Below are 25,783 nucleotides of genomic sequence, written 5' to 3'. Positions count from 1 at the left end.
ATCCAACAAGCCTGGGACAAGCTGTCAGAACAGATGTACCGGGGACGGAACAGACGTGTGCCCCAGCCCTGCTGTGGGACGAGCTGCACTTGTGCCTGGGCTGTACAGGAGTGCTGTGAGTGCACCCACTGCAGTCCTGGAGTTTAGGGTTGGGAGAAAACTTGGGTCATTGTGTGAGACCTCCAGGGTAGGGGTTGTCTCCCAGATTCCAGCACCAAAATCCCAACCCTGGTGCAGCATCTTGTGTGGTTTAGGAGACCTTCAGCCTCAGCTAAGCTGAAGAAGTCCATAATGGAGGAGTGAGTGATGGAGTCCTGGCCCCAAGGAGCAGCCTGCAGGATGTTCAGCTCTTCCCACCTGAGCCACTCCGGCTGAAGGAAGATGAATTAAAACAGTACCAAAGAAATACATGGCAAGGAGCAGTGGCAGGACTGGCCAGAGCAAATATAGCATTGCTACCTTGCTGCCTTGGGAGCCCTTGGGCTCCTCCACAGACCTGAGCACTGTGGTGAGGGTGATGGGTGATCCTCCTTTCCCAAACACCGCTATCCCACAGCTCCTTGTAGGTGTCTGGGGTCCATCTCCATCCCAGCCACGGTGTCCTGGGTGACCCCTCAGACCCCACATCTTTCGCCATCCCCACTCCCTGCCCCCCGACTCCTTGGCCATGCTGTGGGGACACCCCTTGCCCAGGTCTCCCTTATCGCAGGACCTCCCGGGCCTTTTGACCATCGTGGGGACCTCCACCCTGCTCAGCCGTCACGACCCCTTTCCTGGGGCACAGCTCTGCCCCCGGAGCTCTCCCACATCTTCCATCGCCGCACCCCGCTCCCTTTCTCGCACAGCCCCCCCGCGCTCCCCGCAGCTCCACAGTTTCCCCTTCGTTCCCCCCTCCCTCGTTCCCATTATCCGTCCGTTCCCGGCCCCGCTCCCGGCCCCATCCGCGGCCCCGTCCCTCCTCTCCGGCCCCGCCGAGGGGAGGATCCGCTCCCCGGGGCCGTGCCGCCTCGCCCCTGCGCCGCCCTGCGCTCTTCTCTCCGCTCCTCTCCGCTTCTCTCCGCTCCGGCTCCGCTCGCTCCCCGCGCCGGGGCCGCCGGCCCGGCATGAAGGTTCTCCGGCACAAGATCGAGCTGCTCACAGGTACCGGAGACCCGGAGGCACGGCGGGGCCGCGGGTCGCGCTGCCGCATCCCTCGGGCTGGGGCTAAGCTTCGCGGTGGCTCCGTTCCCCGCTGCCGCAGCCCCCGGCCGTGCCCTCGGGCTCGGGGCGCTCGTGGCCCCGGGTGGGCTGGGGAAGTAAGGAGGGCTGCGGGGGTCCTGCTGCGGGGCTGCCGGAGCATCCCTACGGCTCACCCTCGGGGCCAGCAGCCCTGCTGCCAGCTTCCCCGGTGAGCCTCGATGCGGCTTTGGGGGGTTTGTCCTGTGCCGGCGGGGTGGGAGGGGGCCCACGCTGTGCTCTGTGAGGTTTTCCAGCAGCCCCGTTCCTTTGGTTTCTCCCCTCACCTCCGTCTTCTACACGCTGCTCCTTTCACCCCAAGGAGCCGTGCCAGCACCCCGGGATGCCACGGCCACGCTGGGCAGCGCACGGAGGGCAGCGGGGAGGCCCCTGTGGGTCCCCTGCCTTCTGGACACTGCTGTTAAACTCTTCCTGCTGGGAATCCATACTGGGATGAGAAGTATAACAGTTAGCAGCAATGCATTTCCTTGCCATATGCTGCTTCTCCTTCAATAAGCGAACACTGGGTTGCAGGTTCCCAGAGAAGGCAAAGCCAACGGGGCTGCCTCCATCTGCATCTCCGCACACAGGGCAGAGCCACAGCGGCTGTCTGCATCTCTCTGCCCTGGCTCACCCCTGGAAGATGCAGGGGAAAGGCTGTTTGCAGGGGTTCGTGCTGGCATGCTGTGAGAGCCCAGGGTGGGTGGTTGCTGGGCACGTGTCTGATCCATAGAAAAGAGTGAAATGGAAAGGGGTCGCTAAAATTGCTCCTGGCAGCGCACATGGAGTGTGTCCTACACAGCAGTGCCTTCAGGGGAGCAGCAGTGTGCTGTGCTCCTGGCCCTCAGCTGCTGCTTGGCTGTGCAGGCGGATGGTGCTGTGCTCTTTTTGGGACGTGGTGCTGGCACCACATGGGGAAGGCAGAGTGGGAACACCTGGGGATGGATGCTGCTGGGGAATATTGGGATGAGCTGGAGGGAAAAGTGCTCACTGCCAGCCCTGGTGGCATCTCCTTGGCCATCACATCCTGGGCAGCTTGGAGTTGGGCAGGACTTGGAGAGTCCCCATGCTACCACTGGCTGGGACCACAGCCTGGGGCTGCCCACTGGCACTGCTGGGGCACTCCCAGGAAGACACGGTGTGGCTGTGATCCTGCTGCGGGGCCGTGGCATCCTTGGGGCTCCCTGTTACAGAGATCCCAAGGCTGACCCTTAGCTCCTGAGCCCAGAACTGCTCCCAGTGGCCGTCGTTCTGCACTGAGGATGCTGGTTCGCACGGGGTTCTGCCGTGGGCCGGCGTTTCCCCCACCGCACACCAAGATCACGGGGCTGTTCCTCATCACTCAGCCTCCCTCCCTCTGATTATCAGCCAGAGGCTTTAATTAACAAAGGCACCGACCGTGTGCTAAGTGCTGTCCCCAGCCACTCCAGGACTGCAGCCACGCAGCAGTCGGTGCGGTCAGCGCACAGCTCTCCTTCTCTCTTCTAGACCTGGCTCCCGGTGAGGCTGATTTCCTCCCACTTTTTAACCTTCCCTCCCTTGAGTTGGGGCACAGGGCTGGAGCCAGTGTGGGACTGGGGCTGCGGGAGCTCTGGGAGGCTCTGCGCTGGTGCTTCTGCTTTGAAACCTCTCTGTTTTGTTGGTCTGCTCCCGAAGAGCACAGCAGAGTGTGGTTTCTGCAGAGAGCAGCCAGGTGGCAGAGCCCGCTTGGTTTTTCAGCTGAAAACTCGGTTGGATTAGCAGAACACAGCTCTGGAGGGAAGCTTACAATCAGTTCTGTGTTCTGGGTGGCTGGGGCAGGGGTGAGCACGCCCTGCAATGTTCCTGTAGGTCTGCATTTCTGCACCTCCAGCTTGGGCTGCCTCAGGTGTGGTGCTGAGCAAAGCATGCAGCAGGCCTGGCTGAGGCTGCTGATGGAGCGGGGTCTGCTTCTGCTTGGTGCCGCCACAGCCCCCGTCCTCGCTGGGCTCCATGGAGGGATTGGTGGGAAGCAGCAGGAATATGGCTGGAGGCTTGGTGCTGGGGAATGGGTGGCAATGGGCAGTGGGACCTGTTGGGGACCCAACCTGCTCATACACAGGGCAGCCTGCACTGTCTCTGTCCCCGTTCCCCTGTCCGTCACTGTCTGAGTGTGGCCAGTGACTGTGCAGCCCCTCACTCCCCTTTGCTTTCTGAGCTGGGCTGATATTTGGGGGTAAGTTGGCAGTGCTGGTGTTGGGGTGTACAAAGCCTTGGTGCTCTGCTCAGCAGCTCACAGCCCCACACCTGCAGTGAGGGCCATCCCTGCAAGCCCTGGAGCTGGCCAGGAGATGTGTCCCAGCTCTGCCCAGAATGTGCTGGCACCACGTGGGGAAGGCAGAGTGGGAACACCTGGGGATGGATGCTGCTGGGGAATATTGGGATGAGCTGGAGGGAAAAGTGCTCACTGCCAGCCCTGGTGGCATCTCCTTGGCCATCACATCCTGGGCAGCTTGGAGTTGGGCAGGACTTGGAGAGTCCCCATGGACTGGCTGGGACCACAGCCTGGGGCTGCCCACTGGCACTGCTGGGGCACTCCCATGAAGACACGGCGTGGCTGTGATGTGTGGCTCCTGCTCTGCAGGTGAGGGGAGGGCTGTGTGGGTAAACGCTCTGTGTTTGGTTTCCTCCCATCGTTGCCATACCACCTTTGGCTGGTCTCTCTGCTCCCTGACAGCTGTTCCTGCTGCTCAGAGCATCCCTCTGTGTGGCTGAGAAATGTTACACCTTGGTCTGGCTCTGCAGGGAGGTCTCCTTTGCTCCCACCCTTTCTGCCGACAGCCTGCATGCAGCTGAAACATTGACCCGTCTCTCTGGCCAATGCTGGAAGCTGCCGTGCAAATCAGGCCATTGTCGCCCCAGGCTGTGTACTTGCAGGGTGACCAGCGCTGACAGACACACTGCTCTCCCAGTCTGCCTGAGTCCTTAACTGGGAGAGCTGGATCTGGGCAGGAGCTGAGCTCCTCCAGGTGCTGCCGGCCCTCGCCTCCATTCCTGGCCCCAAAGCTGGATTTCCTGCAGCCCCTGGCCAAGCCAGCACACTGGGCCCCATTGGCCGAGTAGATGGGAACTGATTTGGCTTTCTGGGCAGAAAGGCTCATGGAGAGCTGAGGGACAGCAGAAGCAGGACCCAGCAGGGTGCTGATGTCTCCCTCCCTTCGGACAGGGCTGCTGCTGCAGGAGATGACCATGGCGGGGCTGCACGAACTGCGCTTCACTGAGGAGAAGCCACTGCTGCGTGGCCAGGATGCTGAGCTGGTGAGTTGGGGAACAGCTCTGGCTCCAACCCTGCGTGTTGGCTGCCAGGACGTGGACACTGCTGTGCTCCAGCCCTCAGTATCTAATGGCTCTCCTTTTCCCACAGGACAACTCGGATGTGTTCCTCTCTGCTGCTGACACAGACTGGAAGGTAAGGCTGGCTGTAGTGGAAGAGGAGTTGTCTCTTGCCCCAGAGCGTGGGGTATCTGTGCTGTGGGGAAGGGCCGGGGCTGTGGGTCTGCCTGCAGAGCCCCTGGGGACACTGGCCTGGTGCCTGCTGCAGCACTTGGTGCTGGCGGTCGGATGTGGCTGGTGGGCACTTGGCAACGAGCCGGGGACAAAACCTTTTTAGGACTGGTGTTCTCTTCTAAAAACAAAGCTGCTTTTCCAGCCCCCTGCCATTGCCATGGCAATGGTTCCCTGGGTGATGCCAGCTCCCCAGTTACATAAGGGTGGGTGAAAGTGTCTTTCTCTTTTTGGGAGAGAAAGCCCCAATCGCCCCTGTCCTGCCCAGCTCTCCTGAAGCAGCCTGGCCCTGGGGCTGCCAGGCAGCAGGAGGCTGAGGCCGTGAGTCCCCGCAGGCTCTGCTTGCGCCTGGTCCCAGCCTATGTTTCAGTCCCTACTTCTGTCTTGGGCTCAACCTGTGCCGTGCTCCCCTCATGTCAACTGGGGTGTCAGTACACAGGGATCTGGATGTGGGCTGCTGGTCCCTGGCTTGTTACCTGTCCCTCTGCCAGCAGCAGGGAGGCTGGAGCACAGCGTGTCCTCTGCCAGGTCTCTGTAAGGGTACTTCACGGCACACATTGATGATGTGAAGCTTGGCAGTGCTGGCTGCACCTTCTCAACTCCTGTGCTGAACCCCCAGTGCCTGTGAGGAGCAACTAAAGCTGATTTCAGTCACCCTGCCAGAGGGCAGGAGAGCCTCAGTCCCTGTTTCGGCAGATGCAGTGCCTTTTAGGACTGGCCCCTTCAGCCTCCATCGCCCACGTGTGCGGTGTGGCACAGCAGAGTTTTGTCAGGATGCAGGGAGGTGTGGTTTGCAGAGCCAGTGGGAACAGTCTGTTATCACCAAGGCAAGGGTGAGGAGGGAGAAGAAGGTGGTGATGCTGATGCTGTGCTGCTGGGGTCCCATGTGGGTGTCCACAGCCCCTGAAATCCCTGTGAATCGGTGTCCTGGGGCCGGTGCTCTCCATACAGCCTCACCACAGCCCCGATGTGCTTCTTGCAGTGCTGGCAGGGTGCAAGCCTGCTGTGCTTGCTGCTTGTGGCTGCAGCCGCACCAGTCTGGGGGAACCCACTTACCACAGCTCTGGGAGCCAACCTAGCAGGCAGTTGTTCACCCCTCACAGTGCGTGCTTGTCTGGCACACAGCTGGACACCATGCCAGAAGGCTACTGTGAGAGACGGGTTGAAAAGCTTTGCAGAAATCCAGAGCATGTCCTGTCCTGTGTCAGCTAGGTGGGTAACCTTGTCGTAAAAGGAAATTAAATGAGTTAAGCAGGACTTTACACTTGAGAACCCCTGACCAACGTGACCGATGACTGCTGTGTCTTTCAGGTGTTTTTCAATAACTCCTAGAATTATCTTCTCCATAATTTTACCAGATACTGAAGTGATACAGGCAGGCCTGGAAAATAATGATTTTTCTTACCATTCCTGAAAACTAAGACAATATTTTCCAGCTTCCAGTTGCCTGGGACCTCTCTATATTCTTAAGACCATTGGAGAATAAGTAATTGAAGGCGGAGACTCTCCATAATATCATCCAGTTCTTTCCGTGTCCTGGGATGATTCCCATTGGGCCCATGGACTTACATGCCTTCAGCTGGCACAATGGCACGTAGACCTGTGCAGAGCTTTGTTCCTGTATCAGAAGTCATTTGGGACTCGGGCTTCCCCTCCCACATGGCTGTTCACCAGCACAGGTGCGTCTCCAGGGCTTTGGGGTGGAGTTCCCCACAGGACAAAACAATGCAGTGCAAAGTTTCCGAGCTAGCCTGGCTTGTTCATGCTGGGCCGGGGAGGCAGGAGTGTCCTTGCTGGATGCTGCCTTGGTCCAGCAATGGAATGTGGTTACCCAGCCTGGCCAGGCAGGCGCTGCAGGCTGCAGAACTGCTTCTATCTGATTATCAGCCAGTAGGGTTGGGCTGAAGGTGCAGGGAATGACACGGGGCCGTGATGGTGAGGAACTGTTTCTGGATAGGACCGTTGGGCAGGTGGAGAGACAAGCATGCTCCTGCTGTGTGGCGCAGGGATGCGGTCTGACCCACTGGGGATGCTGGGCTGTTCCTCCTGGCTTATTCACCTGCCGCTGGCCATGTCCAGGTTTGGGCTGAATAAGGGTTGTGCTATCATCCTGCACCTGGCAGGGGAGGGGGGATTTGTGTCCATGCCAGCATGTCATGTAACCTCTCTGTGGCCACACAACCACACTGTGTTTCTTGTTTCATATCTGCACCTTCCCCCCCTGGCCACAGATCTTCTTATGCTCCTGGGTGAGGTGAGGGTGTATTGGGGCAACATTCGTTTGTATCCACACATGTGCACAAGGCTCTGTGTGCGTGGTCATGTGCATACACAGGCCACCTGCTGTGTGTGTTTGTGAGTGCAGAGGGCTTTCCCTGTGCATGTGCATTGCTGCAGGCTCCGGCCTGGATCACTGCAGGCTCAAGCATGACTCTGCGTGTTTGCTCTGAGCCAAGTGTGCACACATCTGTACAGGCGAGGGGTGCTGAGCTCTGCCTTGAGGATGCTCTGTGTCACAGACGGTGTCAGCGTAGCCCCATCTGGGTGCCTGTGCCTGTTTGGTCTGCCAAAGGAGGGAAGATGGAGCGGGTACCGCACGGCGCCAGGCGTTTTTCTTCATAAACAAGGGTATTTGGGGCCAATTGGAGCATGAATAATTCTCGTGGCAGCCAATGGCTGAGTGCCGGCTGCAGGCTGCATCACAGCGCTCGCCTGCCATGGAGGCCAAACCTGCTGGGGCTGCACGTCGGCTGAGGGGGAAGGGAGAGGGAGGGCTTAGCGCAGGGCTGGGGCTCCGTTATAAATCGAGGCGAGGGGCTGAGCCGGCGCAGAGCTCTGCTTCATCCCAGCCCGCTGCAGCACCGTGCCCTGCGCTGGGACCCCGTGCCCGGCCCTCCCTGACCGCGCATCCTCTCCCGCACGCTCCTCACCATGCCCGAGTGCTGGGATGGGGTAGGTACCACCGGCGCCGTGCCGCCCTCTCTTCCCCCTGGGCTTTGCCCCACTTCCTACCCCACTGGCTCAGGATGGATCACAGCACCAAGCGGGGCTTGCTGTGTGCCGGGAGGTGATGGGGTGGGTGCAGCTCCCGCCGGGGAGCCCTTCCTTCACGCGGCCACACCACCACTGCATCCCTGATGCGGCGCGGGTTTCGGGGCCGCATTGTCCTTGAGCTCGTCCTCCTCAGGCCTGGCGGAGCTCCGCGCCGGGACAAGCTGAGCCATGGCTGCAGATGTGCTGGGATGACTGCGGGCAGGGGGGGCCCTGCTGCACCCCACCCGGGGTCTGGGGGGAGCAGAGGGGATGGAGGACCAGGGAACGGCCATTTGGGAGCGACCCCTCGGATGTCTTGCAGCCTCTGCAGTGATGGCAACAGGCTGGTGTGGAGGGTGGGCAGGTGGGAGTGCTGTGACGGGCAAGTGGGAGCCCTGCGGGTGCTGAACCCAGTGCACGGAGCTGGGCTCTGCCAGGCACGTAAGGGTGCTGCAGCCCCCACACCGCCTCGCTGCAGCCATGGGTCGTCAGTGACCCCCTTCTTGTTGTTAGCTTCATTCTCTCCATCACGAGCCTCTCCTCTGAGCGAGCACGGACGCATCTGCGGCAGAGGGCAGGGCTGTGGCACCCGGCAGTGCCGCAGCAGGCAGGGATGTGCCTGGCCTGCTGGGTGGGGGTCACAGCACTGGGGAAGGAGATGCCAGCTCAGGCTTGTGATTTGGAGCTGGGAGCGCAGAGGGGGCTGTGTTGGAAGGAAGGAAAGAGCTCTGTGCCCAGGATTGGGCTGTGTGGACACCTCCTGCTCGGTGACCTTGGGCCAAGCCATTCTGCTGCCTCAGTTTCCTCATCCGTCACGGTGTCCCTGCTCAACACCTGCAGAGGTGGGTGAGAGGGAAGGGATGGGTGATTCTGTGATTCTGGGTGCCGTGAGCCGTGGGAGAGGAGTGATGGTGTGACTGAGAGCTGGGTCAGGGTGTCCTTGGGGAGCTCAGCATCAGCTCTGAGGAGCCCTTGAGCCGTCCTCCGGTGCTGAGAGTCCCTGGGGGCAGCAGCTCATGGTGTGGAGAGGCACCATGGCAAGGAGCATCCGTCCTCAGGCTGCTCCTCCTGTCTGAGGCCTGCGTCCTTCACAGTCCTTGGTGGCGCGTGGCCTGCTGGAGCCCACGTGGCTGTGGAGGGGCCATTCCCCCTGCATCATCCCATCCATGGGCCTTGTCTGTAGCTGTCAGGGCTTGGGCAGGAGGATGAAGTGTGACCTTGTGGGCCTGGGACAGCGGGCCTGGAACCCCCTAGCTGGGAGAAGCTCTGATGGCAGCAAGTGAGGGCTGGAGGGCATCTGTGCCCTGAAATGGTACCCTGGCTCTTCTGCTCCCTTCTCCTTAGTGAGGCTGAAGTGAGGGTCAGAGGGTGGTCAGGAAGGAATTGTCCTTTACTCCCCTTCTCTCTCTGGCAATCGCTGCCCTCCCAAGCCATGGAAATGGTGGCACAAGGCATTCCTGGTCTCTCTGTGGGGCATGGCTATTTTTGAGCATGGGGTTTTGCGGTTATTTTAGCTCTCATTTTGAGCTCAGGATGTGGCATTTTCCAGGGCGATGTTTGGGATCTGACCGCTGCCTATTTGCCCCAGTGTAGTGAATCCAGGCCAAGTGGGTCACACTGTTCTCACATCTTGTTGCCAAAACTGTCGTGGTCTCCTGCCCTCTGAGTCCTCCTGTCCTGTCCTGTTTCCCACCTGCCCCATCCCATGATCATTGCCATCCCAAGCCCTCTTCGATCATCCCACATTCTCTCATCTCAATTTAAACCATCCTATCCCATCACATCTCCTTCCATCTGAAACCTCTATCCCTTCATCCTGTCCTGTGGATACACCCATTCCATCCTAGATCCCATCCCATCCCGTACACCTTTCCAATCCTAAATCTTCCCACCCCATCCCAACTGTTCATCCCTTCCTGCGGTCTTCCTGTCCCGTCTCAGCTGTCCTGTACCATCCCAGATGCTCTGCATTTATTGTACTCTCTATTTGGGGCATGGCTGCATTTTCCTGCACTGGCTCCTGGGCAGCCTCCTGTGTCTCTGGAAAGAGGTTGAGATGCATTTGGACAGACTTTGCTCATTGCTGCTGCCAAGCCTGGGGATCGCAAGCCTTCCACATGGGTGAAATCTGCTCATGTCAAAGGTGAAGGCAGATGTGGAGTTGGCGTGTGGATTCTGTGAGGAGTCACAGAGAGCCTGCAGAGGAACCATCCACAGGCTGCTATTAAATATGCAGTAGCTGCATCCAGCTTGGGAAAACTCCGCCCTGTGGGGAGCTGATGGAGGCTGGGAGTATTTATATGCAATGCCCTGCTCTCTGCTGCTGGCCTAGATGCAGGGCCCCCTGCAGCTTGGGGCTCATCCCTGCCCAGGGCTGTGGGGCCGCATGCCCTGAGCCCCAGGAGAAATCTCCATGGTGCTGCCTGCCAGGTGCTTGCTTACCCACAGATGGTTCCCATGGGGAAGGCATTTCTGGGATGCTGGCCACACTGAAGCCTGTGGCCACACACACACACACACACACACGACTCTTGGGAGGGTTGCTGGGGCAGGAGGGGTGTGCGGGGCAGGACAAATGTCACCCATCTTTCCTCTTCCTCCAGGAACACGACATTGAGACGCCCTATGGGCTGCTGCACGTGGTCATCCGGGGCTCACCCAAGGGGAACCGCCCTGCCATCCTGACGTACCACGATGTGGGCCTCAACCGTGAGTGCCTGGGATGAAGGAGCCACCTCGCCCATTTTAGCCATCCTGCTTCTTTCTGAAGACAGCATGGAGTGGATGAGAATGATCTCAGCCATGCTGGATGGGAGCAGTGTGGCTGTTTTGAGCCCCTGCAGCCTTGTCCCGCAGTCCTTGGTGTCCGTCCCCATGCACTCCATTCCTGCTAGGGACACGCAGCCCTTGCTAACAGTGGCCGTGGTCTCTGCTGTAGAGGCCAGAAGCTCAGAGGGAGGGGGTGGGAAGCTTTGCTGGCACGTCGGCTCCTGGCCAAGGCAGTCTCCCATGCTCCCCTCATACACCAGGCCCTGGTGGGTGCTGGGTGTTTGGTCTCTGATCGCTGCCTCCCTTTGACAGACAAGCTTTGCTTCAACACCTTCTTCAACTACGAAGACATGCAGGAGATCACAAAACACTTTGTGGTGTGTCACGTGGATGCGCCAGGCCAGCAGGCAGGAGCCTCGCAGTTCCCGCAGGGGTAGGTGCCTGTGCTGGGGACCTGCCATGCCCACCGGATGTCCTTGCCAGGGCAACCACCCGCTTGCTGTGTCAGAGCCCAGGGTGGGCAATGTGGTGCTTGGTGGGTGAGCAGGGTTGTGAGCTCTTCCCAGGCCCCACAACCACCTCCCTGTGCCCTCCCTGCTGCAGGTACCAGTACCCATCCATGGACCAGCTGGCTGCCATGTTACCCAGCGTGGTGCAGCACTTTGGGTGAGTCAACCTCTCTTCAGCTGGTGCAGGGAGCAGCACGGCAGGAGGGCTTGGGGCTGGGGCAGTTGTCCTGGCCAGCCAGTACCCCGTGTGTCATTTTGTGCCCCATCCTCGTGGAATGGATGCCCTGGGGCTTCCCACCATTTCCTTATGCGTACGTCTCTGCTTTCCAGATTCAAGTATGTGATCGGGATCGGTGTTGGGGCAGGAGCCTACGTGCTGGCCAAGTTTGCGGTGAGCATGGAGTGGCCCTGCGTTGACTGTGCCTTCTGCCAGCCCAGCATGTGGGCAGGAGCCTGAGCTGTCACCCCAGGCACAGAGTGATGCCGTGAAGGTTCCTGGGGGACAGTGGAGGTTGGGACGGCAGTGCTGTGCCAAGACAGGGCCATGTTGGCCCTCAGGGCTCCAGGACAACTTGGGAAGCCCCTGGCCTGGCTGTAGTGCCTGCACAGTGGGCAGTGTTGCTGGTGGGCACATTGCCTCTTCGTGCTGAACATCCCTTCTCTTGCTTGGTGCAGCTCATCTTCCCCGACCTGGTTGAAGGGCTGGTCCTCATGAATATCGACCCCAATGGCAAAGGCTGGATTGACTGGGCAGCTGCTAAGGTGAGCAGAACCCCAAACTCCTCCAAGCTCTGGTGGCACCCTTAGGTGCTTAGGCTCCCATCCCACGCCACCTGTGGTGCCAGGGCAGGAGCCAGCCAGGGCAGGATGGTAACTCCCTGTGCTCCCTCCACAGCTCTCGGGCCTCACCAGCACACTGCCAGACATGGTCCTGTCCCACCTGTTCAGCCAGGTAAGGGCTGCCTGCCCTGCATTCTGCCTGCACCTGTCCCCACAGCATCCCAGCCTAGCTGTGCCCTACCCCCATGTGCTGGGTGCTGTGGTGCTGGGGATGGGCTTGGCAAAGCCCTGCCTGCATCTCTTCTGCCTGCTCTGGGGCTCAGCCCTACCCAAGTGCTGGGTGAGATCCGTGCCTGCATCCTGCTGTTCTGCTGTCAGTGGGCGAGGCATGGGCACCTGGCAGCCCTGGTCCTGATTTCTGTCCCCTGCTGGTGCAGGAGGAGCTGGTGAACAACACGGAGCTGGTGCAGAGTTACAGGCAGCAGATTGGCAGCGTGGTGAACCAGTTCAACCTCCAGCTCTTCCTCAACATGTACAACGGGTAAGCAGCATCCAGCAACACCGCCGTCTTTGCCAGGTGGCCCCGAGGTCACGGCAACCTCCAGCCCACTGAGTGCTGCTGTCACCCTCTAGTGCAGGCCAGCTGGGAGCAGCATACTGGGGGATCACAGTATGCTGGGACAGCAGGGCTCCACAGAGCCGTTCTGTGGGCATAGCCCAGCTCTGTGCCTGCCTACATGCTCACACTGGCTCTCTCTGCTTCCTCCAGCCGCAGGGATCTGGACATCAACCGGCCCGGCACTGTGCCCAACGCCAAGACACTGCGGTAAGAGCTGCACAGGCACCGCCCAGGGCAAGGAGCCCAGCCTGAGCCCTGACTCTGCCATTTCCTCCTCTCATTTCCAGTTGCCCTGTGATGTTGGTGGTGGGAGACAACGCTCCTGCTGAAGAGGGTGTGGTAAGTGATTGTAGGCACCCATGCTTGTAGGCACATGGGCACACGTGGCTGCCTGGCCAGCACGGTGCTGGGACCAAAGATGGTACCTGTGGCAGCTTCTGCCAGGCATGAGGCACCCCAGGGTGCTCGTTCTTGTCCCTCTCACCTACAGGTGGAGTGTAATTCCAAGCTGGATCCCACAAACACCACTTTTCTGAAGGTAAGTGGGTGGTGAGGGTATCAGGGTGGCCTCCACTGCTTGTGCAGTGCCCTGTTGCTCCGTGCTCCAGCATTACAGGTTGTCCCTGTCTACCTGCCCCAGGTTCACGTGGGACTGGAGTGAGCAGGGTGGCCTGGCAGTAGAATCCTGCCAGTGGGCACCAGGGGTTGGGGTGGGAGAAAAGGCGTCCCCCAGACTAACCAGAACCTTCTGTGTGCAGATGGCGGATTCTGGTGGGCTGCCCCAGGTCACACAGGTGAGTGCTCTCCAGCAGCTGAGTTATACTGGCCCCTGAGACATGCACTGGTGAGGCTCCTATCTGGAAAGGGCTGGGCTGATGTGGGCACAGAGCTCCCAAGGGGTACTGGTGGTGGTGTAGGGCTGTGCCTCAGCTCCTTCTGCTCTCTCCCCGCAGCCCGGCAAGCTGACCGAAGCCTTCAAGTACTTCCTGCAAGGCATGGGCTACAGTGAGTGCCAGGGCTGGGCACGGGGCTGCCTGGGTGTGCGTGCGTGTATGTGTGTGTGGCAGAGCCTGGCACTTGTGTGTGCCCATCCTGACAGAGAGCTGCAAACGTGTCTGGAGTGCTGTATGTGTACGAGGTGCCCATCCGTGCGTTTGGGGTGTGGGGCGTACAGGCTCTGTGTGCAAGAGAACTGTGTAGGTGTGGGTCTCTGCGTGTGTGTGTGTGCAGGTCTGTGTGCAGCCACGCAAATCTGTGCACGCGCTGGGTTAGGAGGAGACCTGTGGCCCCGTGCAGCCCCCAGTGTAGCTGACGTTCTCTCTCTGCCCTCCTTGCCCTCCTCCTGCTCCCGCCCTGCCAGTCGCCCACCTGAAGGATCGGAGGCTGAGTGGAGGTGCAGGTACCGCTCGGTGCTGCCCGCCCTGCATGGTGCCCTCCTGGCGCTGAGTCCTGAGGCTGCTGGGGCGCCTTTGGGAGCAGCCTGGTTGTGGGGCTGGCCCTTCCCAGACAGCGCCTTCTGTTCTGCTGCGCTTTGCCCAAAGCGTTGGGCTGCCTCCACCCTGAGCCAGGGCTGAGGGCTGAGCGATGGCATTCAGACGAGCCTCCCATGCAGGCAGCATGCCCACCGTGTGCTCTTCCACAGGACAGGAGTGATGCCCTCCGTGCTTCCTGGCTGGAGGAAGGCGCCACCTTCACCCCGGGGAGCCGGGAGAGCTCCCGTCCCCATTCACACCCCCCTGGAGCATGGTGGCTGAGGCTTCCCACTGCCTCACTGCCCAGGGGATTGGCTGGGGCACCACATCCTCTGCCAGCACGGAGCTGCTCATGTTGTGGCACTGCATGCTGCAAGCTTGTGCCTGGGGCCATCTGCCTTGGGGAACCCGCTCCAGGCCAGCAGCTTTGCTTGCATTAGGCAGTGTCAGCCCAACCTCTCCTGGCCGAGCACCCAGACCCCCTCTCTGTGCCCATGCAGTGCCGTCCGCCAGCATGACCCGCCTGGCACGCTCCCGCACAGCCTCGCTCACCAGCGCCAGTTCTGTGGAAGGTGCCCGACCGCGTGCCTGTACCCATTCGGAGAGCAGCGAGGCCATGGGGCAGATCAACCACACCATGGAGGTATCGTGCTGAGGCCCGTGGCTGCCACCACCGTTTCCTCCAGAGCCATTTCCCATCCGTCAGCATCCCGCCAGCACCCACCCGCCCCGCGGACGACCTCTGCCAGTGCTCTCGCTCCCCTGGGGTTGATTCATCTTCTTTGCTGTTGGCCTCCCTCCCTCGCTGGGCACCAGAGGAGTTTCTCCTTGTCATCTGCAGGCTCTGAGTCCCAGCTCAGCCCAATAGTCACACGTGGCTCTGCCTCAGTTCTCACCCTCCCCAGCACTGCCTCGGCCCTGGTGTGGAAGGGAGGATGGCAGGGGGACGTGGCCGGGATGGGTGAGCGGAGATGGGATGGGGGGATGGAGCAGGACAGTGGGACATGGGCAGGACAGCAGGACGTGAGCAGAACAGCAGGATGCAGAGAGGTAGGTCGGTCTCTCAAGGGTGGCCAAGCCAGAAGGAAGCCAGGGCTGGGGTGCTGCGCGTGGTCATTTTGGGGAGAGCACAGTGCCCATCCTGGGGCCGCAGCTCCCATTCTCCCCAGCAGCCGTTCCCTGGGCACTGCGTGGGATCTCTGGCACGGGCAGGACCTGCAGCCCAGGTGCACTGGGCATCGTGAGCAATTGCATCCTGCCTGTGCCCCTCCCTGCCATGCACCTTGGGGGCTGCCCAGGGCAGGGGCAGAGGTCCCAGCCTGAGCCATCAGGGCAAAAGGGGGTCACGGGCATCCCCCCAGCCCACATCCCATGCACGGTGCTGCCTGGGCCCTGTTGCAAAAAGGTCAGTTGCTGCCTGCCACCAAAAATGCATGTGGGGGCAGTGTCTGCCCCTTGCCTCACCCGGTCCCTGATGTGGTGGCCCTGGTCTGAGGCCACCAAAGTTCAGAGGCTGCTGGGTCTGGGATCACCATGAGCATCCACCCCCTCAGCCTTTGGCTGTCACTGCAGCAGAGCCATTAGCAATAAGATGAGACCACCCCACTCCAGGAAGCCCCCTGCACCCCTGGCCCCTCAGGGCACCCCACTGCGGCGTGCCGGTTCTGCAGGGTGACCCCATGGCACATGGGGAACGTTCCACACCTGGCTTTGTCCATGGGAGATGGTTCCCCCGTGTCTCACCTCTGCAGGGAGCGGGCCATCAAGGGCTTGGCTCTAAGCAGTCTGCAAGGCCCCATCCAGCCCCAGGTGGCATGGACAGCCACATCGTTGTGTAACCCTGCGATCGGCCACCCAGCCCAGCTCCTCCTGTGCCTGGGCCAAAGGAGAGCCCAGCTCTGGTGATGGGTGCTGGGGGTCTCATGGCGGCCCTGGGACAGGATCCACCTGCTCTGGATCATGTGGGCTGGAGCAGGTCCCCTGCAGCCCCCTGAAGCACTTTCCCCACAGGCCCTCGCCCCCATCAAGGGGCCACAGGGCTCCCAGCAGGTGCTCGAGGGCTCCTGGCCCCAAGGCCGGCACTTTGGTTCGGACCCCATAACGCTGACGATGCCAGTGTCCCTGTTTTCCCCCATTCACTCTGCTACGTGCTTCCTTCTTGGTGTGACTCTAAATGCTAAGCAGACTTTTTTTTCTGTAGATACCACTGCGATCACCCATTTCTCAGCGTGTCCTTCAGATGATATATATATAAATACCTATACATATTATATATATGGGGTTGTCCGTCCCTGACCTTTGGGTTTGCGCCCCCGTTCTCTCGTACAAGTGGTGCCGTGTGGTTCCATTTGAGGTGGTCTGGCCGTGCTTGCCTTCGGTTTCCCACCTGGGTTGTGTTGGTTCGTTCTGTTCCCTCTGTGGTTTGTTCTTTTGATTTTACTGGTTCTCCTCTTTTCCCAGTCACATCAGAATCGAACGCATTTCCCCCTTTCCCTGTCTGAGCGAAACTGGTTTTGTCACAGTGGTGTCGAGGCCACAGTTCTCACACAAGAAGGCAATATGTAAACCAGATTTAACTAACCTGTCGCTGTAGAGAGGATTTACTGTATTGGAAAAAAAAATATTAATAAATATGATAAGAATCTGCTGTGCTTTTCTCGTGCTGAGTTGAGGCTGGATCTGAGGTCTGGGCAGGCAGCCTGGGAGCCCTTCTCAGCTGGCTGAGGTGCAGGCATCTGCTCGTGCCCCTGCTTCTGGCTCTGCCTCTGCCCTCCCTCCTGCTCCTTCTTCCAGCACGAGGCCATGGGTACCCTGGGAATGTTCCTCTCAGTGTCCCACTGCTTCATGGAGTCCCACAAGTGCATCTGGTCGTGCTGAGGTCCTGCTGCTGTGCTGGGGTTTCCTGGAAAGCCCTCAGAAACCATTGCCATGCAAGGAAAGATGTAAAGCAAGTGGTTCTGCATGCAGCTCGTGTTTATGTATTTATAGCATAGCTGTAAACCACTTCAGGCCATCATCACCTGGCCACTCTCCCCTTCCAAACCAGGGCCAGCTGGAGGAGGTGGCTCAGGACCACATCCCATACTTGGATATCCAGAGGGATGGTGCTTTTCTAACCTCTTTGGGCAACCTGTCCCAGTGTGTGACCATGTGAATGGAAGTTCCTGTATTTCAATGTGTCCTCTCTTGTCCCTTGCCTTGGCACAGCTGCAAAGAGTCTGGCTTCGTCTTCTTTCTTCCTCCCATTTGTTTTCCCTTTGTTTCTCCCAATACCAGAATTTAAACTTTCCTCTCCTGAGCTGCTCATCAATTTTACAAGAGGCAAAAACAAACAATAAACAGACCCACCCTGAAACTACTACAGCACTTTTGCTTTTGGATTCAAGCTTAGGTAGAACACATCAGCAAGGATTTTGAGGATGCCTTTCCTCCCACAAAGCGCATCCCTGTCAATAGCGGGCTCTGAGGGTAGTAAATGGGGCACTCTGGAGTGGTTCTGGGGGAACTCCAGGTGTCTCTGGGGATATTAAAGGTGCTTGAAGGGAAAACAGGACTTTGGGAGGAGAATGCAGGGCCTGGAGGAACCTTGAAGGCAGGAGAGGCTGAGCACACTAGGGCTTTCCAAGGGGGAAAGGGGAGCTCCAGGGGGTTCTGGTGATACTGAAAGGGCTTGCGGGAGTTTGAGACCACCTGGGCTCTCCCACCTCAGCCCACTCTTTGCTCAGAATCTCTGTTTTCCCCCCATTTTGCAGCCAGAATCCCAAACAATGTCCAAAAAGAACTCAGGGACAGCGCTCCCCTCATCTGACTGTGCCATCGTCTGGCCCCATAAAATGCCATCCCAATCCACCTCACCCCACATATGACCAGAGCAAGGGACAAGTGAAGCGGAGTAGCCTCGCTTTATTGGGGACCCCTGTCTGTGCACAACAGAGCCTGCTGCACCCCAGGGGGGCAATGCCTTGTGGGATCCCAGAAACTCTGCTCTGGGGGAGAAGAGCACTTTGGGGGTCCTTTGGGATGGGTACAAGCATTTCGAGGCAAGAAAAGCCAGTTTGAGGGGAACAGTCTAGAGCGAGGAAGGTTGTTCTTGGGCCTGTTTGGAGGGGAATCTCAGAATCTAATTCTACAGTACATAAGAATTTCGACAGTCACCTGGATTGGCAGATCTGAGTATGTGGAGCGAGAAAGGCCATTCTGGTGTCCTTTGGGATGGAAACCTGGCATTCTGGGATGAGAAAAGCCCTGTTGTGATTCTCTCTGTGGTTGCTTCTCCTCCTCTGCACAGCCAGTTGCTTTCCTCTCTGTAGCCCTGCGGTTGGATGTCCTCCATCTTACAGACAGCTTTTCTCCCATCTACAGCTAGTTGTCTTCCACCCTATGATCAGTTGTCCCCCATCTGATGGCTGGTTCTCCTCAACCCTACGGTCAGCTGTAGTCTTCTGTACGGGCAGCTGTTGCACTCCATCCTGCAGCTGGTTGTCTATACGGATAGTTGCTGCCCAGCCTATCACTGATTCTCCTCCACCCTTTGGCCAGCTGTTGTCCTCTACTCTATGGATGGTTCTCTTTCACATTTTGGCCAGCTGTTGTCCTCCACCCTACGGCTGATCTTCCTCCATCCTACAGCCAGCTGACACCTCCACTACACCTGCTTGTCTCCCTCCCTGGGCCTTCCTGCCCCTCCACCCAAACTTTCTCCTTCCTCCTCTTCTCCTCCCTCTCCCCACCTCAGTGCCCTCTTCAGCCGTGCCCAAAAGAGCGGCTGGGCCGTGGGGTCGAGAGGCCAGCGCAGGTAGGTGCGCCGCAGCAGCACCCTTCGCATGCGGTGGTAGGCAGACAGCTCAGCATCGCCCACGTCCTCCAGCAGCACCAGCACCAGGATGTCACGCCGCTCGTCCAACAGCCGGTAGCTGGCCAACTGCACCTCCAGAGAGCACCACTCGCTGCGCAGGTAGCTGCGGCTCATCACACACACCGTCTTCCGGCTGTTGTAGACAGCATCCACGATGTTGTCAATGATGCTGCGGCCCGGCTGGAAGTCACGGTGGTGCAAGCAGAGTCGGAAGGCGCCACGCTCCAGCTCAGGCACCAGCTTCTGCAACACCCAACTTTCATCAGCCGAATTGTAGGACACAAAGCTGTCATACAGGTAGCGCTTCTCCTCCCGCCGCCACCGCTGGTTGACCCAGCACCGCAGGAGGTACCAGTGGTACCTCAGCCTCCAGTAGGTGCGGTGGTACACCAACGGCACCAGCAGCAGCAGCAGCACTGCCGGCGCAGTCCCAGCAAAGAGATAGAGCCCCAGGTCCAGGAAGCAGACACGTGTGTCAAAGCTGTGGACGTAGGCATTGCGCTGTGAGCCGCAGGTGTAGTTGTAGGGGTAGACAACCTGCACACGGCTGTTGTTCAGCCAGCCCTGCAGCCACGTGTTGTCACAGGTGCAGCTCAGCGGACACTTGCGCAGGTCCACGTAGCGCAAGGAGGACAGCCGGCTGGCAACACTGGCATTGAAGGTCTTCAGCTCGTTCCTGGCCAAGTGCAGCACCTGCAGCTGGCTGAGGTTGCCGAAAACCTCCAGAGTGAGTGAGTGCAGACCTACATTCTCCAGGTCCAGGAACTGCAGGTTGCTCAGGTTTCTGAAGATGCCCTCAGGCAGGTCATGTATCCCATTGCTGCTGTCAGCCAATGTCAGGGAGCGCAGCTTGCCCAGGTCCTCGAAGACATCTGGTGGGATGGCCCGCAGCATGTTCTGCGACAGCGACAGCCACTGCAGCTCCACCAAGCCCTGGAAGAAGTGGTGAGGCAGCATCTTCAGCCCATAGGGCTGCTGCGCCTGCAGCTTAAGGTCATACAGGCTGCTCAGGTAGCGGAAGGGTGGTGGCTGGTGCAGCCACTGTGAGATGTACTGCAGGTTGTTGGCCCGCAGGTCCAGCACCCCCAGGGTAGCCTGCACCGGGGCAAACACTCTGCTGCTCACCTCCAACAGTCTGTTGCGGTCCAGGTACAGCCTACGCAGTTTGGACAGTCCCTGCAGTGACTGTGAGGCCAGGTGGCGCAAGTTGTTGCCCCCTAAATCCAGCGTCTGCAGCTCAGACAGCCCCTGGAAGACACCGGGGAAGAGGACGGAGACACGGTTGTTGCGCAGGTTGAGGGTGCGCAGGCTGTGGAGGTCAATGAAGGAGTTGTTGTAGAGATCGGTCAGCAGATTGTTGTCCAGACGCAGCTCTGTCAGGTTGTGCAGCCCCCGCAGTGCCTGCCTGTCCAGAAACACTAGACTGTTAATATTGAGCTGCAACACCTGCAGGGCCGGGGCGTAGGCGAAGGCATGGAACCCAACAGTCAGGATGCGGTTAAAGCGGAAGGAAATGTTGTACAGCCGTGGCAGCACCTGGGCCCCCTGGCAAGACGGCAGTTTCTTCAGCAGGTTGTGCTCCACTGTCAGCACTTCCAGCTCCTCCTGCTGCTTCTTGCCCAGCAGCTGGCCAGCACAGCCCACCTGCTGCAGCCGGTTCCAGGACAGGTCCAGCTCTTGCAGCACAGGACACGACGCCAGCGCATCACACTGCAGCACCTTCAGCCCGTTGCGTTGTAGCCGCAGCCGCTGCAAGGCCCGGGGACCCTGCAGCCTCAGGCACACCTTTTTCAGCCCGTGAGTCCCCAACACCAGCCCAGAGAAATCCAGGCTGCGAGGCTGGATGTCAGAGATGTCCAACAGGCGGAAGACATCCAAGGGGTTGCCCATCAGGTGGAGCAGGCTGATGTTGCGCAGGCGGAGCTGGGCGAAGGCCTCCGCCTGTGAGATACTGTTGTAGGAGAGGTCGAGTATCTTCACGTGCCATAGCATCTCTGGGCTCCCCCCTGCTAAATCCCCCAGCGAGTTGTTGCACAGCTGCAGGGTGTGCAGCGAGGCGGGTAGTGGTGGGCCTGGCCCCAGCGTTGTCAGGTTGTTTTCACATAGGTCCAAATGCTCCAGCTGTGCCAAGCCCTGCACCGCCACTGCCACCGCCCCCAAGCCGTTCAGCCGCCCGCCCCGCAGAGACAGACGGCGCAGGTTGAGCAGGGGGAGCAGAGCACCAGGTGACACCGTGCTCAGGGGGTTATGCTGTACCCACAGCGAGGACAGGTTGCCCAAACTGTTGAACACCCCTTCGGCGAGTGTGGTCAGACGATTGTGAGACAGGTTCAGCATCACCAGCACACCCAATCCATTGAAGGCACCAGGGGAAAGGGTCTCCAGATGGTTGTAGGCCAGGTCCAGGGTGAGCAGCTGTGGCAGGCGGGCAAAGGCAGAGGGCTGCAGGCAGCGCATTAAGTTGTATGACAGATTGAGTGAGACGGCATGTGGTGGCAGGTCAGACACTGCCAGGGCCGGCGACTCCAGGAAGCGCTGGATGCAGCGGAAGCGCAAAGATGCCCTGACATCCTCAATGCAGTTGCGAAAGCCATATGGGTGCACCTTTGGCATCGGTGTCACTGTCACCAGCAGCAGCAGCAGCAGCTGGGGTGGGCAGCAGTGGGGGGGACAAATCCTGGCGCTGGGCCTGGGGGACACAGGGAGGGTCAGGGGCTGGGGCACAGGGACCAGAACAGCCCAGTGCTGCCAAGGATGACTCACTGACCCCAACCAGTATAACCAAGTACTGCCCACCATGACCAGTGTAACCCAGAGCACTACTGCTGCCCTCCTCCCTGCAAAACCCAGTGCAGAACTGGCTTGGCATATGGAGTTGAGGATTTGGGGACAAGAACTCTGCGTAAGATGAGGAGTGCTGGGGAAAGGGATGCCGGGATTTGCCGACAGGAAGGGTGCAGGGGATAGGACCAGTGCAGGATTGGGGGCAAGGACAGGGACAGAGCCATACAGGATCCCCCCTTTTCCCCTCTTACCGCGCCTTCTCCTCTGCTGTCTCCATCATCCTCAGCCGCTGTCTCCTTTCTGGGGTGAAAAAGGGAAGTTGTGGTATCACTTCCTGTCACCACTGACGTAGGTGGTGGGAATTTCTGTCACATTCTAGAGGAGCAGCAGTGGCACCTGTCCCCAGTGCCCATGCCACCTCCCTGATGCTTTGTGTTGTGACTCCATGCCCCCCATATTCTCATGTCTCTCATGTCCCTCATGTCTCCATGATCTCCTATGTTCCCTGTGTCCCTCGGGTTCCCATGTTCCCCCGTGTTCCCACAATCTGCTATGCCCCCATGCCCCTGCAGATCCCATGTCCTTCTAGCCCTCAATAATCCCCATGTCTCTCTGTCATCATGTCTCCTCTTTTCCCCTGTTCTGCATGTCCCCCCTCCCTCTGTCACAAGACGCTGCTATCACTTCCCCTACCCCCAGCCCCCACAGAGCTTCCTACTGGTTTTGGTTCCTCCACTAGGTTATATAATGAAGGACTGGGCAGAACTGGATTGTACTGGGAGGGGGGAAAGGACAAAACTAAGGGAAGCCAATAGAGTGTGAGAGATCTAGAGGCATCTAACGAGCTCTAGGGGCTAACAATCACGGTTTGACCCAGGGTCCAAGGGGCTCCAGCATGGCACAGGATGAGCAGCTCCAGGAGGTGGTGGGAGAGTACAAAGTGATCATACAGCACACAGAGCCACCACATGGAAGCAAGCTGCTGACACATCAATCCTGATTCTCTCTCCCTCTTTCATGCACCAGCTGTGGGGATAGTCAGTAAGGCACAAGCAAGCCAGCTGCCAGCAGTGTGGTTCAGCCCTTCTGTTGAGTGCTGGATCACCAGGGGTAGGGACACTGGAAATCTAGAAGAGGAATTGGCCCCACTAACCTGGCCTGGAGCACCTCCAGATGTGGAGAACCCACAGCCCCTCTGGGCAGGTGTGCTGGGGCCCTACAGCCCGCTGAGTGAAGAACTTCATTTTACCAGCTGACCTAAATTTCCCCTCTGTTAGTCTAAAGCCATTCTCCCTTGTGCTATCAGTATTAGACCATGTAAAAGGTTGGCCTCCCTCCTGCTTGTAAGCTACTTTTGAGTACTGGAAGGCTGCAGTGAGGTCTCCCTTGTAGGTAACAGTAAGCTATGCTGCTTGCTTGTTCACGTAATTCTAAAACTCTAAGTGTAACCACAGCCCTGTGGTCTGATTTCCTTCTGCTGGGATTCCTAAAGTACCTGCCTGTCCCCATAGCATCAGAACTTGCCATAGTCAGTAGGATCCTAGGGTAAGAATAATGTCTGGTTCCCGTCATCAGTGGGATGCACTGCAAAAGAGTTTCATGGAATATGAATGGCAAGATCCAAACGGGATAAGGAACGGCTAAGGGCAGTAAGCTGCAATCTGAGAGTCACATGGGGCAAACTTAACAAATGGAAAGATACGCGGGAAGAAAAAGACAAGAAGAGAGAAGGATGCTGTGTACACAGTAAGCCCGCTAGCGTACAAAGACTACATGTGACATGGACTGGAACTGCTGCTCTGAACTGTGATCAACAGCATAAACCCCCTGTCGTTTTGGCTTCTCGAATAGCCAACCTATTTTAAACCCAGTTTGTCCCACAAGCCGCGAAGCTCTCTGAGTCTCCTCTCCTGACAGCAGGTCCGAACTCTCCCCCAGGAGGCGCTGCTTCTGGCGGCTGCGGTGTCCCCATCATCACATCCCTCCCTCAGAGTTCTCACTGTGAGGAAAAAAGCATCCATCTCATTCGTTACAGGCAGGTAATAAATCAGCCCGTGAAAACAGTCTGCAGGCACTAAGGAGTTACAGCATCCTACCAGGGAACGTCTGCTGGCAGCCAATGGAAGATGCAGATGACTCGTGGTTCCAGCAGCAGATCAAAGCAGAGCTGTGCTGGGCATCTGCAGCAGCTTCGCTGTGTCACTTGTCCTTCTATGCCCGCGTTTTCAAATGTAAGTTGATATTTGCTTCCAATTTCTTTTACTTGAGCATTTGAACGTTAGCTTAACCTAGAAGAGCTTCCCCCATCCTAAGAAAAACATCTTCACTATAAATTCGTTTTTTAAAATGGAAACCTGAAATAAATGGGTTTCTATAATCTGCCTCCTGCCCATCCCAACCTGGAGAAGATGGAAAAGTTGTCTGGCACTTTTGGTGTCTATTGAAAGGAACACAAAAACCGCTGGAGAAAATCATCTGAGAAATACTGGTTTTGTGATTGCTTCCAGTAATTAGCTCCCAGGCTTGTGGATCATGACACGTGTACGAGAAATAGAAACTGAAATCTCAACTTAGAACAATAAGCTCCAGGTCTGTCGAAATCAACTGAATTTGGATAGAATTCCAACGGATTTCCAACTCAGCAGTACCACAAAAATGATCAGATTTTTAAAAACAAATACAAAACAACAAAAAGTTGAGCTGCAGCTGGGTTTATTTCCTGTAGAAATGCCCAAGGGAATCTACAATTCAGTGCTTCCTGTACACAAGGAAGTCGCTGTCTGAAGTTAGACAGCAAAATGTCATTCTCGTGACCAAAATAAGGCTTTGCTTTCTCTGTAAATACAGCCTACTTGAATTCAGATATGCAATCCAACTGCAGCCGACCTTCAGCACGACATTCACTGCAGTAGTGCTGCTTACATCGCCTGAATTCAGCCTGACTGCTTTATGTCACGTTTTGACAATGTCCCATCCGATATGCGAGGAAGATCTTAATTTCCTTTTATGTGTGGATCTCATGAAAAGCAGAAGGATCCAGGCTTCTGGGGATATGACACACTACTGGTTTTATCAGTGGAATTGTATCAGCCTGCATCCAACCTCGTGGTTCTCTCCCATTTCCACTGCCTGCGTTCCCACTGATGGATGAAATCCATCCATCTTTTCTAAACTGCCTCTCACCTTTGCTGCTTTTTACAGGGACTGGAAGTTGCTGCTTCAGGAAATAGCAGGTGTCAGATGCTGTAAGCCTGAATGCTTTCTTCCTGCCTTCTCTTGGGATTTTCCAGCATCATGGACTCACGGGGATAGCAAGTGATGAGCTACATGTCTCTGTGCTCACTCACCCACGAGGCATATAAGAGAAGTTATCTGTCATGACAAAACTAAGGACAAGCTACGCCAAAAGAGATCCCCACATAAATTACGGGCAGTAGTCACAGCCTGCTATTCAACTTCAGCACTGTAATTTTTGTTTATTGTCCAGATTACAGTCGAACCAACTAGAGGCAACAGCAGCTGAGATCAGACCTGCAGAACTGCAATGAGGAAGTGCCAGGATGCAGTGCTCCTCCCTCCTGAAAGACGTGTTCATGTAAGGAGACGCTTACAGGTGAGTGGGATTTCTAATCTTTGCTACACTCCATGATGTTGCTGAAGTACTTATGCTCAAAGACACTACAATAAAAATGCCAGATCTACCTGACATGGTTGGATAGTATTCTGCATAAAGTCAATTACAGCAGTGAGACAAATGGTAAATTCCTTGTATTTGGTGAATAATAGTTTAATGTTCCCAACGGTCAGATATGAATATTTATATAATTTTAGTTTAAAAAAAACAAACAGTTTAAAGCAGCAGCTGCCAAAGCACTTTTATAAAAGTTTAGGAAACTAATTACTACAGTTCACGTGGTTTCTAAGTGTTTCTAAGAACTGTTGTTAGACTTTGTTTCAGGAAGAAATGTCAATGGTCAGATGAAAATGTGACTTCATCTCAACTGCATTCTTCTCAGGAGGTCAACGTGGAATCTGCTGGCACAATTTACTGAGCCACTCAAATGCTCATACTTTTAACTTTAGGATTTGTACACTGATGGAAGATTACCTGTCTCTTTTGGAACTGCCATATGCTTTTAGTTGCCTAAGTGAATGAGACAACCCCAGATTGTCTGTAAGGACGTGGATCCTAGTGGGCATGGTGGAGATGGGTTGATGATTGCAC

General features: G+C 57.5%; 2 protein-coding genes across 6 annotated transcripts; one reads left to right on the top strand and one right to left on the bottom strand.

Annotated features, from left to right (window-relative positions):
* Positions 1 to 1,103: 1,103 nt before the first annotated feature.
* On the top strand, positions 1,104 to 14,574 carry NDRG4 (NDRG family member 4; the record flags this gene model as incomplete). Of its 5 annotated transcripts, none has more annotated exons than XM_079541254.1 (17): positions 1,104 to 1,140; positions 4,400 to 4,491; positions 4,598 to 4,642; positions 10,374 to 10,479; positions 10,852 to 10,972; positions 11,143 to 11,205; positions 11,379 to 11,439; positions 11,724 to 11,810; positions 11,944 to 12,000; positions 12,266 to 12,369; positions 12,598 to 12,654; positions 12,735 to 12,786; positions 12,938 to 12,985; positions 13,206 to 13,241; positions 13,401 to 13,452; positions 13,808 to 13,846; positions 14,420 to 14,574. In XM_079541254.1, the coding sequence occupies 17 exons, from the start codon at positions 1,104 to 1,106 to the stop codon at positions 14,572 to 14,574; spliced, it is 1,212 nt and encodes a 403-aa protein (XP_079397380.1). The 5 variants fall into 5 exon arrangements, with proteins under 5 accessions (XP_079397380.1, XP_079397379.1, XP_079397381.1 ...); XM_079541253.1 differs by having other exon boundaries at positions 4,598 to 4,657; positions 10,323 to 10,479; XM_079541255.1 differs by lacking the exon at positions 13,808 to 13,846.
* A 3,990-nt stretch (positions 14,575 to 18,564) lies between these two features.
* Positions 18,565 to 21,838, bottom strand: LOC306950929 (uncharacterized protein; the record flags this gene model as incomplete). Its single annotated transcript, XM_079541323.1, has 2 exons — positions 18,565 to 21,463; positions 21,810 to 21,838. 2 exons carry the CDS (start codon positions 21,836 to 21,838, stop codon positions 18,565 to 18,567), a joined length of 2,928 nt encoding a protein of 975 aa, XP_079397449.1.
* Positions 21,839 to 25,783: the final 3,945 nt, after the last annotated feature.

This window comes from Tetrao urogallus (genome assembly GCF_951394365.1).
Source record: "Tetrao urogallus genome assembly, chromosome: 12".
In the NCBI taxonomy this organism is placed as follows: Eukaryota; Metazoa; Chordata; class Aves; order Galliformes; family Phasianidae; genus Tetrao; species Tetrao urogallus.
The sequence above is the reverse complement of the archived record's forward strand: the minus strand, read 5'-3'. Positions and strand labels throughout refer to the sequence as shown.